General features: G+C 62.4%; 3 protein-coding genes across 6 annotated transcripts; all 3 read right to left on the reverse strand.

Moving 5' to 3' along the window:
* Positions 1-47: 47 nt before the first annotated feature.
* On the reverse strand, positions 48-10,763 carry ATP8B2 (ATPase phospholipid transporting 8B2). 4 transcript variants are annotated; one of them, XM_038161986.1, is made up of 27 exons: positions 10,456-10,763; positions 9,688-9,739; positions 8,927-9,040; positions 8,689-8,787; positions 8,471-8,532; positions 8,288-8,360; positions 7,838-7,908; positions 7,618-7,697; positions 7,253-7,411; positions 7,086-7,174; positions 6,816-7,012; positions 5,911-6,119; positions 5,725-5,768; positions 5,482-5,647; positions 5,224-5,412; positions 4,249-4,364; positions 3,937-4,101; positions 3,748-3,859; positions 3,518-3,623; positions 3,258-3,399; positions 2,996-3,179; positions 2,581-2,804; positions 2,221-2,304; positions 1,827-2,072; positions 1,601-1,739; positions 1,386-1,516; positions 48-1,304 (listed from the first exon to the last, which is right to left on the reverse strand). In XM_038161986.1, the coding sequence occupies exons 1-27, from the start codon at positions 10,746-10,748 to the stop codon at positions 1,017-1,019; spliced, it is 3,834 nt and encodes a 1,277-aa protein (XP_038017914.1). In that variant the 5' UTR covers positions 10,749-10,763; the 3' UTR covers positions 48-1,016. The 4 variants fall into 4 exon arrangements, with proteins under 4 accessions (XP_038017914.1, XP_038017915.1, XP_038017916.1 ...); XM_038161987.1 differs by having other exon boundaries at positions 50-1,304; positions 7,838-7,911; positions 9,681-9,739; positions 10,456-10,609; XM_038161988.1 differs by having other exon boundaries at positions 51-1,304; positions 9,681-9,739; positions 10,456-10,609.
* A 54-nt stretch (positions 10,764-10,817) lies between these two features.
* Positions 10,818-13,313, reverse strand: AQP10 (aquaporin 10). The gene is made up of 5 exons (XM_038161997.1): positions 12,754-13,313; positions 12,022-12,148; positions 11,789-11,926; positions 11,590-11,708; positions 10,818-11,518 (listed from the first exon to the last, which is right to left on the reverse strand). The coding sequence occupies exons 1-5, from the start codon at positions 12,856-12,858 to the stop codon at positions 10,949-10,951; spliced, it is 1,059 nt and encodes a 352-aa protein (XP_038017925.1). The 5' UTR covers positions 12,859-13,313; the 3' UTR covers positions 10,818-10,948.
* Positions 13,314-13,428: 115 nt separating this feature from the next.
* On the reverse strand, positions 13,429-15,244 carry HAX1 (HCLS1 associated protein X-1). The gene is made up of 8 exons (XM_038161996.1): positions 15,095-15,244; positions 14,742-14,947; positions 14,522-14,664; positions 14,370-14,415; positions 14,136-14,251; positions 13,900-14,050; positions 13,660-13,820; positions 13,429-13,571 (listed from the first exon to the last, which is right to left on the reverse strand). Exons 1-7 carry the CDS (start codon positions 15,145-15,147, stop codon positions 13,702-13,704), a joined length of 834 nt encoding a protein of 277 aa, XP_038017924.1. The 5' UTR covers positions 15,148-15,244; the 3' UTR covers positions 13,429-13,571; positions 13,660-13,701.
* Positions 15,245-15,521: the final 277 nt, after the last annotated feature.

Raw genomic sequence — 15,521 nt, forward strand, 5'->3', positions numbered from 1 at the left:
AATTAAAAAAAAAAAAAGCTGGTTTGGGTGGTTTTTTTTTTTCCCTCAAGAGCCATAAAATGATACTATTCTGCCAGACAGAAACGTGCCAGAAATTATCTACCTCGGTCCGCGGCCCTTTCCACCGAAACAACCCCAAAACTCCCCAAAATCCCCTCCAGCCCTCGCCAACAGCCGTCTTAACAAGGTCCTCTTTGGTATCGCGTCCCTGGGACCCCAAAAGCCCCAGAAACCGCCCAGGGTCGCCGCTGCCCACCCACACTTCAGCAGAGCTCGGTCCCGCAGGAGCTGCAGAGGAGGAGGAGGAGGAGGAGGGAGGAGGCAGAGGCCGAGCGTTGCGCAAGACCACGCGTGGGAGTGAATCACGGCAGCCGCCAAACCCCGGCCTGCCTGCGGCCCAGAACACTTCCCCTTTCCGAGCCAGCACCCATCGTGCCGGTGAACCCTGAGGCAGGGCGACAAGGACGGTGACCTTCCTCTTTCCCCTTCTCCCAAGAAATGAGTCGCTCTGTAAACTCAGAGGGTTTTGTTTTTCTCTTACCTTTTTTTTTTGTTTTGGTTGCTAATTTTTTTTTTTTCGGGGGGGAGGGGGTCTTTTTTTAACTTTTTTTGTTTGTTTGTTTATATATAAAAAAAAAGACACGTGAGTGAAGGCTACAGAGAGGCCACAGCCCTCTCACAGCCCCGCACCTCTGATAGGATACATTCATGTGCGATGGGGCGTTTGCACTCAGTGGAATTGAATACTGATGGAGGAGTGAAGTGGGCTTGGGGGAGGTGATGGTGATGACATCCATCCATCCATCCATTCATCCATCCGTCCATCCATCCATCCGTCCATCCATCCTCCCTGGGTGTATTTTTTGGCTAGAAGGCGACAGTCCAGACTCCTGCAAACCTCAGCGTCACCTCCGCTCCTACCATGGGACCCCGCTGACCCCTTTGCCCTCCCCAGGGCCAGGGGCAGAGGAGGGGAGCCCCCAGCTGCACAGGAGGGGATGCGACCCCCTCCAGCCTCACACCCTGAGAGTCTTGTCGGCTGCGCCACCGGGGCTGCCGGCACCGCCGCCCTCGCAGCCCTTCTTCTTCCGCAGGGTGTCAATCCAGCTGGCGCTGGGGCGGGGGGCGAAGCTGGAGAGCGCCAAGGAGCTAAGCCGCATGTTCTTGCCAGACATGATGAGCTCCCCGAAACCCTCCTGATGGGAGAAGGCGTAGCCGGAGCGGCGCGAGCCCGCGCGCCCCGCGTGCCGCATGCACCGGTGCTGCGTCTTCTGCTTCTTCCGTACCAGCTGAGTGTAGCGCACCTGGGGACGAGGGCAGGCTCAGGGCCCCGGGGAGCCACCTCTCCTCAGGGCCGGGACCCTGTGAGCGCTCCTACAGCTCACCGTATCCGAGAGCTCGGGTTTCAGGTCCAGCTTAAGGAAGCGAAAGGCCACGACGGGCACGATACAGACTACGGCGGTGAGGGCGATGGTCAGCCAGACCGTGGGCTGGGCCAGCGTGTTCTGCGCGTTACCTGCGGGAAAGAATGAGCCCAACGAGGGCTGGGCCGAGGCAGCACCCCGCTGGGGTGGGGAGCACGGGCCGCGCAGGGGCTCACCCACAAAGCGGAACTGGTTGGGGAACATCCGGAAGAGGCCGTCGCTGTGCATGGTGAAGAGGATGGCGAAGTAGGCGGCCAGGCTGCCCCAGATGAAGAAGTGGTTGATGGCTGTCCAGAATCCTGTGTCTAACCCGATCTAGTGGGGGGGGATGCAGGAAGAGACAGGGCTCAGGGGATGCCTGAGGTGCCGCGAGGATCTGGGGCCGAGCAGCCACATCCCTACCTGCACGCTGACCACAATGACGAGGGAGGTGGCGACAGTGACGGCGAAGGACTGGTAGTCGGCCAGCTGGGCACCGTCATCACGGGTGGCATCAGCGAAGACACCGTAGGGGATGAAGAACATGAGGATGGAGGTGTAGATGCCCTGGGCAATGCAGATGAAGAACTCCCGCTTGTTGAAGAGCAGGTTCAGCTGCCCAGGCTCGTAGAGTTTGGGGTACTCCATGCTCCGCTGCTCTGGCACATCCTGGGGGCATGGGCACCTCCCTTTAGCCCTGGGCAGGAGCAGCCTCCACCACAGCCCATGGAATGACGAGGACAGCCCGGCTCAGGCAGCCCTTCTTCCCACAGGGGGTGGGTACAGACTCCTCACACACCCAGGGACCTCTCCATACCTGGTCAAAGACACCCATAGCAAGCACAGGCAGCGAGGTGTAGACAATGTTGTACAGCGTGATGAAGTACTGGTCATACACTGTCTGTAGGGAATAGAGCACTCAGCAGGGCACAAGACCTGCCCGCCCTGCGCCCCAACCAGCCCCAAGTCCCTGCGCCCACAGCTGCAGGGACAGGAGAGCTGTCTCCAGCCCCCCCTTGACCACAGGCTCCTCACACACTTCATGCTGGATGCCAGGCTGTGTCCTGGCTCAGGATGAGTCCCCACAGGGAGTCCATGGACCTGGACACGCTTCAGAGCCGGGGAGCCCTGCAGGAAAACCCTCCCCAGCTCCCCGTGAGAAAAGCCACCAACCCACCTGCGCTGAGAAGCCGCAGAAGAAGCCAAACCAGAAGTGGACCATGGTGAAGGCGAAGTTCTTGTAGAAGAAGTAGCAAAGAAACTTGCACATGCGCAGGTAGGACCAGCGCCCGTGCACCAGGAGCAGGCGCTGTAGGAACTTGAACTGGGAGAAGGAGTAGTCGGAGGCCAGCACGGCCTGGATGCCTTCCTGCCCACTGATGCCCACCCCAATGTGGGCAGCTGTGGAGGGAAGGAGAGACAGGTAAAGAGAGGGCTGCCAGGAGCACAGGGGACGAGAGCAGCACCCCCAGCACAGGCACTTTGTTCCTGTGGGGCACAGAGGGGTGAGCACAGAAGCTCCCACGGGCCCCAGGACGGTGCAGGGGGGTGGCCTGTCTTCTCCTGTGGTTCCCCCAGATCCCAGGCCTTACTCTTGATCATGCTGACATCGTTGGCCCCATCCCCAATGGCCAAAGTGACGGCTTTCTTGTACTTCTTGACCAGCTCCACCACCTGGGCTTTCTGCAGGGGTGTGACACGGCAGCAGATAACGGCCTTGCATGCACACGCTGTCTCCAGGAATTCCACCTCCATGTCTGCCTCCAGAGCGTGGGCCTACAAGGAGAGCAAGGGACAGCTGGGATCACGGTACACAGCCAGGCCTTGTCCTGCCTGGCACTCCCAGGGCCCTACCAGGCTGTGCCCGTTGATGACCAGGGCGTATTCGCCCGCAATGGCTTCCAGCACAGAGGTAAGCTTGGAGGAGAGTTTCTCCTGGTAGGAGAAGCCATTGCACACAGAACGTGAAGCATCCATCATCTTCTCCCGGGCTTTCCTGAGGAGAGAGAGGGCACAGGGTTCCACCTCAGGGCCCTTCCATTGCTCTAGCTCCCCCAGACACAGCTGTGCCCCACACTGGCACTGTTCTGTGTCCTCTGCCCTCCAACCCTCACCTCAGCTCCTCTCGCACTTCCAGCACAGTGTGGCCTGTGACCACAAACACCTCTGTCATGTCATCTGTCAGCATCTTGCAGGAGTAGCCGATGTTCACAGCCGTTTCTGAGGACAGGAAAACAGGGGCTGAGCCAGAGTCCATTCAGGAGAGAGCAGCAGGGATCCCAGGCAGGTGGAATCCAGCCCACAAACACCCTCATCTCCAGCCAGCACCTCAGCCACGCCTCACCCTGCTTGTCCCCTGTCAGCACCCAGATCTTGATGTTGGCCAGCGTCAGGATGGCAATGGTTTCGGGGACCCCCTGCTGCAGTTTGTCCTCGATGGCTGTGGCTCCAAGCAGCTTGGGGACCCAAATGGGCGGGAGGTCAGCAGGGGCTGCCCGCAGCCACCACCAGGCTCAGCTTCCAGCCCACCTACCATCATATCATGCTCCACCTCATCGTAGAGCCGAGCCAGGTGATCCTCACGGGCCTCGGGGGCACTGCCAGCTCGATGCAGCCGCTCGGACCAATCCTTGTAGTAGCTCTCCTCCAGGTCTTTGTAAGCCAGCACCAGCGTCCGCAGCCCCTCGCCAGCGTACTCCTGCAAGGGGTCAGAGCTGGCTGTGCTGGAGACCCTGATGGTGTCCCCAGACCCCAGCGGTGTTCCTAGGGCAGGGAAGCCCAGCTCAGGCTCCTGGGCGGCCTCTCTTTCCTCCCCACGCTGCCTGCAGGACGCTGTCCTACGCACATTGAGGTGGTCGGTGGTGATGTTGGTCAGGTCCTGGTTCAGGGGGTGCAGCCGCTCCAGCAGGATGGTGTCAGCACCTTTGCAGTACAGCCGGATCTTGCCCTCGGGGCTGCGGACTGCAGGGAGGAGGGGAAAAGATGCCTGGCTCAGGGGTGCAGGAGCAGGTCCCGCTCTGACCCTCAGCTGTCGGAATCCAGAACATCCCTCTGGGTGCCCTGGGTGGCCAGAGCTGCTGGCAGGGGGCTCTGAGACCCTGGCATGCAGCCAAAGACACACGTGGGGTTTTGATCTTAGCCCGTGGAGCAAATCACCAACTCTGTATGAAGAATTACAAGCCACACACAAAAGTTTAGATATTGTAGTAGAAGTAGTCACGGAGTGAAAGGAAGGGTTTTTGAGTGCTCTACAGGGGGGTTTTAAGCCAAGGGGTCCAAGTTTGGTACATGGGGGTAAGGAGATCTAAAATGGAGGGATTTGGGTGTGCCCTGTCCTCTTTCTTTCTCCTTCCTAACCTCCATGTCTTTGGTGATGTTGGCACTCACAGATTGGTTTAGAGCAGAAAGTCACCATTCAATATAGATAGTAGGCATTGGGGGAAAAGGTATAAACATGTAGTACATAATATATGATATAAAAGATGGCAGCAGCCCCTGGGAGGGCAGTGTGCCTTTGTCTGACCTGCTGAACGGGCCACAGCAGTTCAGGAGAAGAATCTTTTAGATAACCAACAATAAACTACTTTGAGAACAGACAACAGAAGACTACTGAGTCTTTCTTGAAGGCACGGGTTGGAGGAGAGACTTTTCCATCTTTTGGGGTCACCTCAATCCGGGGGTGAAACCCCACACCCAGCCATCGAGCTGCCGACGCCTCCACAGTCACACCCCCACCCCCAGCGCTGGACTGGCCCCCCAGCACATCACACCGAGCCCCGTGCTGCGGCCCCACGTGGCCCTCCCGTGGCCAGGACCTCACCGATGACAGACATGCGCTTGCGGATGTTGTTGAAGTCCAGGATGGCCAGCAGCTGGTAGGTGATGGCTTGACCCAGCTCCTGCACCGTGATGGTCTTGGGCGTGCGGGACCGGAACACAAAGCCAAAGTTTCTGGCGGCTGTGACCAGCGCTCCCTCGTCTGGGGACTGTGCCTTGTACAACAGCTCCCCTGCGGACAGCCTGGGGGTCAGTGACAGCGCCCTGTGACCCACGGGGACAGATCCTGCCCCACGCCCACCTTCACTCTTCTCCTCGGACATGACGGTGTGACAGAGCGAGAGCAGGCGGAAGAACTCGTGCACGTGGAGGTCTCCCAGCTTGACGGCTTCCAGCAGGCTGGGGTCCCAGAACTGGAACCGTGGGTCCGCCAGCGGGTTGAAGGAGAAGTCTACAGGCTCTGGCCTCTGCAGGGGCAAAGTTGGGGTTACCCCACCCCTGTGGCATTTAGCGCGGGCAGGCACCAAACTCACAGCACCCTTACCTCTCCCAGCTCTGCCTTGTGACCCAGGATGTCCTGCACATCACCTGCAAAACAGGGTACGGAGTTAACCACGACAGAGCACACCACAGCAGCTGCTGCTGCTCCACAACGCTCCCTCTAAGCCCCCTTGTCCCCTGACTGCCCCAAATGGAGGTGGGGAGCCCCAGCCTGGCACCTGGTGCTCACCATAGCTGTGCCCGTTCACAGAGCACTTGCTGAAGACCATGATATTCTGGGTGAGGGTGCCAGTCTTGTCGGAGAAGATGTACTCCACCTGCCCCAGCTCCTCGTTGAGGGTGGTGGTGCGGGCTTCAGCTGGCGTCCGGCGCTTGGCACAGTACATCTTCTTGTCCCAGTTGATGAAGTAGCTGTGCCCAAGCCGGATCACCTCAACGCTGCGGGGGAGGACGGCTGGGTGTCACTGGGGCAGGGCAGCACACTCTGCTGAGCCAGCGACAGGCATACACATGCCCACCCCAGACCCTCCAGCACCCCCGGGTGCCCCCCACGGCTTGCTAGCTCCCACACCCTTCCCCGGGGCTGGCCTGCAACCCATTCCTGCTGACAGCCACCGCTAAGCCAGGGCTGGGGACCGAGGCAAGGCACCCAGGGGGCAGCCCGTGGGGCTCCCCAGGCATCTCACACACCTACAAACCCTGAACCCCTCCCAAGCCCACAGGGCAGACAGCAATGAGTGGGAGGGGTGGAGGTGACACATTCTTACCTCGGGGCTAAGGGTGACAGAACCCATGCTGGGGAACGAAAAGAGAGAGAAATTAAAAGAGAGAGAGAAGGGGACAGTGCAGGAGCCTGGGAGCTGCAGGAGGGCAGAGCAAAATAGCCAGCGTGCAGCCAGGGCAGGGACAGACAAGCAGCCAGACACAGCTGGGGGGGCCCTGAGGGACCTGTGGGGTCCTCAGGTCTTGGGGTGTCCCTGAAGGCAGACATGGCCTGTCACCAAGAGAGTAGCCCACACCCACCCACAGAACACACCGTTCTGCCTGTGGATCTCCATCCCTGTCTCCCCTCCCCAGAGGGCACCCCTAATTTCTCATACACCCCCTGCCCAGCCCCTCTGCCCCCTGCCCTACCTCACATAGAGCGAGATGGGCACCACAGTGTTGAGGATGATGATGTACGACCAGAAGGAGAGGAAGCCAGAGAAGAAGGCACTGTGCACCCCCTCGTCCCAGGGCAAGTAGATCTGGAAGCAGACGCCCACCTCGTGCTCCCAGATGGCGTTGCCAATGGCCAGGATCACTCCCATGCACACCAGGAACCCAAAGATCTGGGGATGGAACATTACATAAGAGCCCTGACTGGGTCAGAGGCAGGGCTCCCAGGATCTCCCTTCTCCATACCCAGAGCACCAGCGTGTTCATCAGCCGGTCGATGCTCGTCCGCTTAAATTTGGTCCGGCCGCTGTTCTGCATCAGTTTTGTGTCAGGTCCTGGGGAGCAGGAAGGCATCAGGGGGTGTCTTTCCCTCCCCTCTGTGCAGCGCAGTAGCAGCTGCTGCCTCAGCCCACCTGCAAAGATGACGAGGCCAAAGCACCACTCGGTGTTGCGCAGGACGCAGCCCCGCAGCAGCATGTTCTGGTTGCTCAGGGGGTACTTGTTCTCCTTCCAGTACAGTGTCCCACCAAACTTGTCCAGCTTGTTGTTGGGGGGCTCACAGATCACCTCACCTGGGTGCACAGCATGGCTCAGCTGGGACTTGCCTTCTCCATGGGGTCAGCTCCATCCCAGAGCTCCCAGCACCATCCCTGGCCGCCCAGAGATCCGCTTCGAGCCGCACAACGACAGCGCCACACGTGCCAGTGTCTACCAAGGGTGACAGAGGGAGGAAGGTGGGGGGCTGCCCCCTGGCAGAGGGCTGGGCACAGGCACTCACCGTCAAAGCGAGCCAGCTGGCTGGTGTCCCCCAGCTCCGCGGTGACGGGGATGGCCTGACGCACCTTCATGTTGGTCTCCCTGCAGGCAGGAAGGTGCCACATGGGCTACAGACAGCCTGGCAGGGAGAGCCTTTGCAGGTGCTGCTGCCCTGCCTGCAGCCCACTCTCACTCCCACCTCTTACCTCCCCTGGCCCCCCAAGGGGAGCAGGGACACCTACCCATCCAGCTCTGCAGTCTCTATGTAGCACAACCCATGGGGTTCGCTGCTGGAGAGGAGGAGGAGGTCAGCCTGCTGGGAGAGACTTGTGAAGGGTTGTGCCAACACTGGGCTCCCCCGTGCCTTCCCCAGGGAAGTCCCTGGCCCTTGGATGTCCTTGGAACTCCCTGGAGCATCTGCAAAGGCCACCCCTAACCCCATGTGTCCTTTGCAGCTGAGCCTAGCCACCATGGCTCCAAGTGCCCAGATCCTCAGAGTTCAAAACACGGCTCCACTGTGGCCCCAACTCTCCAACATAAATGCAACTTCCAGGTTGGAAGTCCCTAATGTCCCCACCCTGGGCAGCGACAGAGGAGCACAAAGGCAAAGTGGGAATGGCACCACACCCTTCCATGGTCCCCGTGTGCCAGCCACCCTGTTGGAGCCATAGCTGTCTCAGGGCTGCACTCACCGCCACAAACTGGTTGTTCTCCAACTTGATGATGTCTCCAACACGGACGTTCATCCACTGCTCCTGCCGAAGGCTGCAGAGGGGACAGCAAACTGTAGTCAGGCAGGAGCCCTGCCCTGCCCACTGCCACGTCCCGCAGGGTCCCTGGCTCCCTCTGCACTGCTCTGTGCCCGTGACACTCACACTCCACCGATCAGGACCTGAGACTGCCGGTTGTTCACCTGGTTGTCGCTTTTATGGCGGAACTGGGAGCAGGGGGAAGAGACAGCAGCGTCAGCCTCTTGGGGATGGGGTCCTGCACTCCCCCACTATCCCAAATGCCACGGCCCCAGACACTGCACCCCCGCACAGCATCCCAAACCCTGCCCAGAGGGCAGAGGGGCGCAGGGGGAACCACTCACGTAGTCATCGGTGGCATCTTTGACAGCTGTGATGGTTAAGACAAGAACCAAAGGCACGATGGTGGTAAACCAGGAGAGCGAAGAGATCTGAGGAATCAGCTGGGGACAGGGAACAGGAAATCACACAGGAACCAGCCAGGCCCAGGCCCTGCTCGAGGGTGCCAAACCTCCCCACTTCCAGAGTGTGGCACTACTTGGAGCCCTCCTGTATGTCCAGGCAGGGGAGGACTGCACTCACCTGCAGGATGAGGAGGAAGAGGAAATAGGTGTTGGCCACTTCCTGGAACTGCTCGAAGAGGTTGACAGGCAGGAAGGTGACAATGTTGTACTTGGAGGTCTTGATGCAGTTGCTCTAGGGACAGATGGGGCAAGAGGGGGGTTTACAGGCTGCCGAGGCCCCATAACCCCCCAGGATGAGATCACTCTGGAGGGCAGGGGCTGTGGCTCACCAAGGCGGGGGTCAGGCTCCTGCTCCTGCGCTACCTCTGGCAGCTTCCTTGGGAAGCCAGTTAGTTCCTCAGGCTCAGTCACCAGCCAGTACCCTGGGACCAGCCTCCTCCAGCAGCAGCCCCCACAAGGGTGACCCCAACCCAGACCCCCTTCTCCCCTCCCTGCAGCCAGCTCTGGAGCAGCCAAGGATAGCCTCCGACGTGGGGGGAGGTCAAGGTGAGCACTGCCCTCCTTTGGCACCTTCAGAAGGTGCCCCATGATCCACCCTGGGATGTGGGACCAGGCTGGGATCTGGGCAGAGCTGGAGGGTTCTGGGTCTTGGCCAAGGATGGGCGGGCTGAACCCTCCACACGGAGAGCACTGTGCCTGGCCGGCCCCACAGCTATATCGGCATTCATGTCATCAGCACCATTTTTTCAGGGACAAACATCTATTTTGTAGCCATAACACTTCCCCCCCACCGAGGTATGGGTGACTCAGACCCCAGCCCCACAGACCTGCCCGAGGAGCCCCGGGAAGGGGTTCAGCCCCCCCTCACTCACTGCGTACTGGAACTTCTCGTTGTACTCCCGCGCGTTGGCTCGCACTCGACGCTCTTCCTCTACAACACAGCGCCCTGTCACCCCCGTGCACCCCGACACCCACTGTAACTGCAGCCAGACAGGACCCTGAGCCCTGACACCCCAATCTCCTCTTCATCCTGAGAGCCATGCTAGTCCCAGAATCCCAGAAGGCAGGGAACAGGGAGCCTCCCCAGCTGTGTCATGTGGTCCTGTGCTTCCCCATGCCAGGACCTGTACCCCTGCACACCTTGAACCCCAACCTTGCTTAACGGTACCTCCACCCCCGAATTTTGCATCCTCAGATCCCCCCCAAGCCTGCACTGCGAGACCCCCAGCACTTACCTGTACTCCCAGAGCCCCAGATTCTGCATCTCCCTGCTCCCCCAGCTCGGCACCCCGAGGTCACCGGACCCTTCCAGCCCAGACACTGCACCCCCAGAGGACACCTCTGCCCCCTCAGCCCTGCTTTGCTGCATTCCTGGATCCCCCTCTCCAGCATCCCTGAACCCCGCCACTCCCAGCCCCGCGCAGCTGGAGCCCTGCACCCCCATCTCTGCACCCCCGGGCCCATTTCTGCTCCCCCGCCGCACCCACCCCGCCCCGCCGGGGTCGCGGAGCCGCTGCCACCTCCCGGGGCACGGCCCCGGCCCTCCCGGCCCGCCGCGTTACTGAGGCAACGGGCGCTGCGGGGCCCGAGCGGGACCCAGCCGGGCTTCACCCGGGCCTCTCCCGGGCCCACGGCGGCCGCGCTTACCGGGGGCTCGGCGGGCCGCGCACCGCTCCATGTCCCGCGGCCCCGCAGCCCATGGGGAGCGGGCGGGCGGCCGGGCCGGGCCGGGGCCGCTGCCTCTGCCGCCGCCTCAGCTCCCCATGGCCGCGGCGGCGCCGGTCGGCGGCGGAAGTGAGGGGAGGGGGGGGGCGCGGGGAAGCGGCGGAGCGCGGCCGAGACTGCGGCCCCGGCGGCGGCCGCGCCAGCGGGGCGGCTCCGGGGGAGCCGTGTGAGTCCTGGACAGCCCCACGGATCGCCGGGGGCAGTGCCGGGGACATCCCCCAGGATGGGGTCCCCACGCTGGCAGCTCGTGTCCCCCAGGATGGGGTCCCCACGCTGGCAGCTCGTGTCCCCCAGGATGGGGTCCCCACGCTGGCAGCTCGTGTCCCCCGGGATGGGGTCCCCCTGCAGCCAGGCCTGGCTGGCCTTCCACCATATCCCTGCCCCCCCATGTCCACAGACAAGACACCCCGTGCCCTCAGGACTCTTTTAATGGTGTGACAGCGGCTGTGGGGGACACTGTGCTGCTGGCGCTCGGTGGTGGGGGATACTTGGCAGCGTCCTTTTCCTTGGGTGACATCTCAATATCTGCGTCGATGGCGGTGTTGACCAAAACGATGGAGCCCTGCTCTGCCAGGACTTTGCTGTCCTCCTCCGGGTAGTGGAAAGCCACGAAGAGCTGGTACAGGTACGTGCCCACGGCGGCCCCCAGCAGCGGTGCTACCAGTGGCACCCACCACCACCCATTGCCCCTGCTGAGGATGGGACAGGGAAGGCTCAGGATCATCCCTACCTCGCCGTCCCCACCTCGCCCCCTTCCCTCTACCCACCTGAAGACCTCTGGGCCCCAACCTGCCAGATAGGTGAAGAGCCGGGGCCCGATGTCCCGTGCAGGGTTCAGGGGGCAGCCACAGTTGGCCCCCATGGAGCACTCAATGGAGAGCACCAAGAGAGCCACAACCACTGGTTCCAGGCCCTTGGGGACGGGCTTGTTGCGGGGGTCCATGATGCCCATGACAACCACTATCAGCACCCCTGTGCCGATCACCTGTGAGGACGGCACAGCAGCTCAGCACCGTGGCGACCGAGGGGGCTGGGGGAGGTGACAGTGGCACCCACCTGGTCCAAGAAGCCATTGCCAACAGACACAAAGTCAGCAGGGTAAGTGGCAAAGATGGAGGCAGTTTCTTGGGGGCCAGAGACAGTAAGGGTCCCATTGCTATGGTGCCAGATGGCATCTGGGGGCAGAGGCAGAGCATGTACGTAAGCCTGGCCATTCTAGCATCACCGTGGGGTTCCCAGTGCTGCTCCCCCATACCATAGTAGAGGATGTAAACAGCTCCAGCAGATATGAAAGATCCCAAGATCTGCACAACCACAAAGATGGGAAACTTCCACCAGGGGAACTGCTCTATCAGGCACATGGCTAAGGAGAACGCCGGGTTCATGTGGGCCCCTGCAATGGAGTAGGGAGAAGGGCTGGGAGTGGAGGGTCCTGGGGGACTCAGAGCCAGGGGATAGCAAGAGCTGGGACCCCTTCCTCTGTCTCACCAGAGATTCCCCCTGCTGTGTAGATGCCTGCCATGACACCCAGGGCACCTCCCAGGTAGCTGGTGATGATATTCCCCTTGGTCTGAAGGAAGGCGATCTTCTGTGCAGCACTGCCCAGGGTGATTGTCTGGAGAAGAGGGATGTAGCCCCACCTCAGCCCTGGTGGCCACGTGCTGAGACCCTCCCACTGCTGATAGTGCAGGGCAGCTGGTGCTGCACCCCTGGTTTTGCTCCCCAGTACTTGGGACACCAGACAGGGACTGGCAGGGAGGTGGTTACTGCCCTCACTTCTGGTTTTGATGGCAAAGTAACCAAATTATAAGCAATTAAATAAACTGCTTTCTGTGGGGAGGAGTTGGGGAAGAGGTGCCACAACATAGCCCCGGGGACACCGTTTTCCATCATGGGATGTAGCCCAAACACTAAGAACCGCCAGAGCCCCAACCTCTGCCTGCTCTGAGGCAGGAGGTAACAAGGCACACACTGGCCAGCACCACACCCTGATTGCACCGGAGCCGTGGCACAGGGTGGACCATGCTGTGGGAACAGGGTCCAAGTGGGAGGACAGGCAGCGCCGAGTTGCACATCTGAGTGCGGCGCGGCCCCAAACCCTTCCAACCCCAAGGGGCAAGCAGCAGAGCCCCAGAACCCCACCACATCATCATCATCATCATCATCACCCCTGTCACACACACGTGACAACCCCCCCAGCCACCTGCGTGCCCTGCTTACCATCATGACGAAGGTGGCCAGCACCTCAGCCAGGCACTCCCGCACCAGCTGGTTCCGGATGCGGAGCAGAGCCTGGGCCCTCCTCAAGAAAGAAGTGGTGCCCATGGTGCCAAGCAGAGGGCAGAGGCAGCGGTGTGGCAGCCGTGAGAGTGGTGTAGATGTCTAATTTGCAGCAGGTTTTATGAGCCCCACAGCCAGGTGGGTGATTATGTGCAGACTTTAAACCAATCATGGCTGCACCACGGGAGACGCCTGGCAGCGGCCAGAGTCCTGTGTGTGGCCGGGGACACCTTGTGACAGTGCTGCACCCCAGCAGGGCAAGGCCAGGTAGGAACACCCTGAGCCCTAAGTGGCCGCGGGGAGCCATGACCTCACTCAGGTGAGCAGGCACGGGTCTTGCCTGGCCAGGAACCCCCTTTATCCCTGCCACATCCCTGCCCAAGCCTCAGCTGCAGTCAACACTAATAAAGAGGTCTGGAAAGGCCTCCAGGGCCACCTCCAGAGCGGCCCAGGGGAGGCATTAGCTTGGCATCAGGCAGGGAAATGGGAGAGGGAGGTGAGAAGGGAGCAGTGCAGGCACAGGAGCCTGGCAATCACCTGCACCCCCCCAGAATCCTGGTGAACAGGGGGAATCTGCCTCCAAACACATGAGATTCCAGTCTGAAGGAGCATGGAAAGTCACCGTTTAGCATAAATAGACTTTATTGCTCTGTACACACATACACTTGACCCCCACAGGGCTCCCTGTGGTTCTGTAGTGCTGCAGAAGGTGGAGAGCCTCCAGGCCAGGCACCGCTTCCCAGCAAGATCTGACCCATCTACAACAAAAACAGGGGGTGAGAAGAGGCTGCTGCCCACTGCCTGCTCTGGCAGGCCCGGCAAGCCCAGGGTCCCCCCAGCCTGCACCTGTCACACACACGCGGGCCGCTCAATCAGGAGTGGACACAGCTACCAGCTCGAGAACCAGCGTCGCAGGAAGCTGCCCAGCACAGATGAGGGGTCGCCCGGCTTGGCAGCAGGAAGCTCTTCTTGCCGCGGCCACGTGCCAGCGAACTGTGCCAGCTCCCCTGGGAGGGACAGGGAGAACTCCCTCAGCGGGAGCCCCCCGTCCACTCTTTGCGCCCTTCCCAGACCCCCCACACTCACGGTCATCCATGTTGAGCACCTCCTCCCGGTAGTCCTTGTTCTGCCCGTCCTCCTTGGTGGTGCTGATGAAGGCCTGGTCCCCCCTCCGGAGCGTCACCGTGGTCTCCCGGCGGCCCTGGCTGTCCTGCACCGTGCGGCGCTCCTCCACCCCCTGCGCACGGCACGGAGCGCTGAGAGACTCCCCGGGCACGGGGACAGGCCTCCCACAGCCCTGCCGCACCCGCGGGGACACTCACCCCGTCGGGGAGAGTCACTTTGGTGACAGAGACGCTCTGGAAGTAAGAGCGGGACCCGGGCTCGTTGGGTCTCAGGATGGTCCCCAGCCCAGCGGAGGAGACCTGCGAGTCCAGGTCTGGGGGGAGAGCCGAGGTGGTGGCCGCAGCGCGGGGACACGCCCCGGAGGCTGTGGCAGCACAGGCGGCTGCAGCAGGGAGGGCAGAAACCCCTCAGCCCCTGCTCGCAGCACCCACCTTGGTCTTCCTTGAGGCCAGGAGGAGCCCGCTGAGCATCTTCCAGCTGCAAGGCAAAGCCACGCACGGCTGAAGGCAAGCAGAGCGCGGCACTGGGGCAACGCTGCACCAGCACGGAGCTGGCTGCCTGCGGGAGGCAGAGCCTCACCCACCCCTAAGAAGGGTCTCCATGGCCGGGCCAGATCGCCGGAGCTCCCCGGGGCCGCGCTGGCAGGGGGACTCTCCGGGTGCTTCAGCATCGAGTCCCGCAGCGGGCGCCTGGCGCTGCCTTCGCCGGGGCCGGGCAGGGCGGGCTCTGGCAGCACAAGGGTGTCGGTCAGGCCGAGGGGCTCTGAGCGGCCCCGAGTCTCGCTCGGCTCTCCCCGTACCCACCGAAAGGCTGCTGGGGCTCGGCCCAGAACCCCCCCAGGACGCCAAGGAGCTCGCCCATGTCCCGGAATAGCTCCTCGAAGGCGCCGCGGGAGGAGCCAGGGCTGAATCCGAAGCCGAAGTCCTGGGGGGGCTGCGACATGGACGGGCCGTCATCCTCCTCGTCCTCCTCGTCCCACGCCGCGCCGCCGAACAGCGGGTCCCGGGGTCTGCGGGACCGCGGCAGTGAGACACCCGGGCAGGCCGCAGCAAGCGGGGCAGGGCCGGGGCCGGTGGGGCAACGGGCGGTTGAGAGAGGGACAGGGTCTGTGCGGGCCAGGCCGGGGACACCCAGGGGACAGGGGGGTCCCGGTCACCTGCAGCGTCCCGGGAACCCGAAGAAGCCGCGGAACACGTCGTAGAAGCTCATCCCGCTCCGGGGCCCGCCGGCTCCCTCCCGGTCCCGTTACCCCGTCCCGCCCGGGTCGCGCTGCCGCCAAGCGCCGCGACCGTAAAGCGCCGCCGGGTGTCGCGAGGCGCTGCAGCGGCGCGGCCGTCCCGGGTTCCCCCCGGGCCCCGAGAGCCGCACGGGCCGGAGCCGCCCCGGTGTGAGCGGGCCTGGCCCCCAGAGCCGCCTCGGTGTGAGCGGGCCTGGCCCCCAGAGCCGCCTCGGTGTGAGCGGGCCTGGCCCCCAGAGCCGCCCCGGTGTGAGCGGGCCCGGGCCCCCAGAGCCGCCCCGGTGTGAGCCGCACGGGCCCCGAGAGCCGCCCCGGTGTGAGCGGCCCGGGCCCCGAGAGCCGCATG

Source organism: Motacilla alba, chromosome 25 (genome assembly GCF_015832195.1).
Source record: "Motacilla alba alba isolate MOTALB_02 chromosome 25, Motacilla_alba_V1.0_pri, whole genome shotgun sequence".
NCBI classification, from domain to species: domain Eukaryota; kingdom Metazoa; phylum Chordata; class Aves; order Passeriformes; family Motacillidae; genus Motacilla; species Motacilla alba.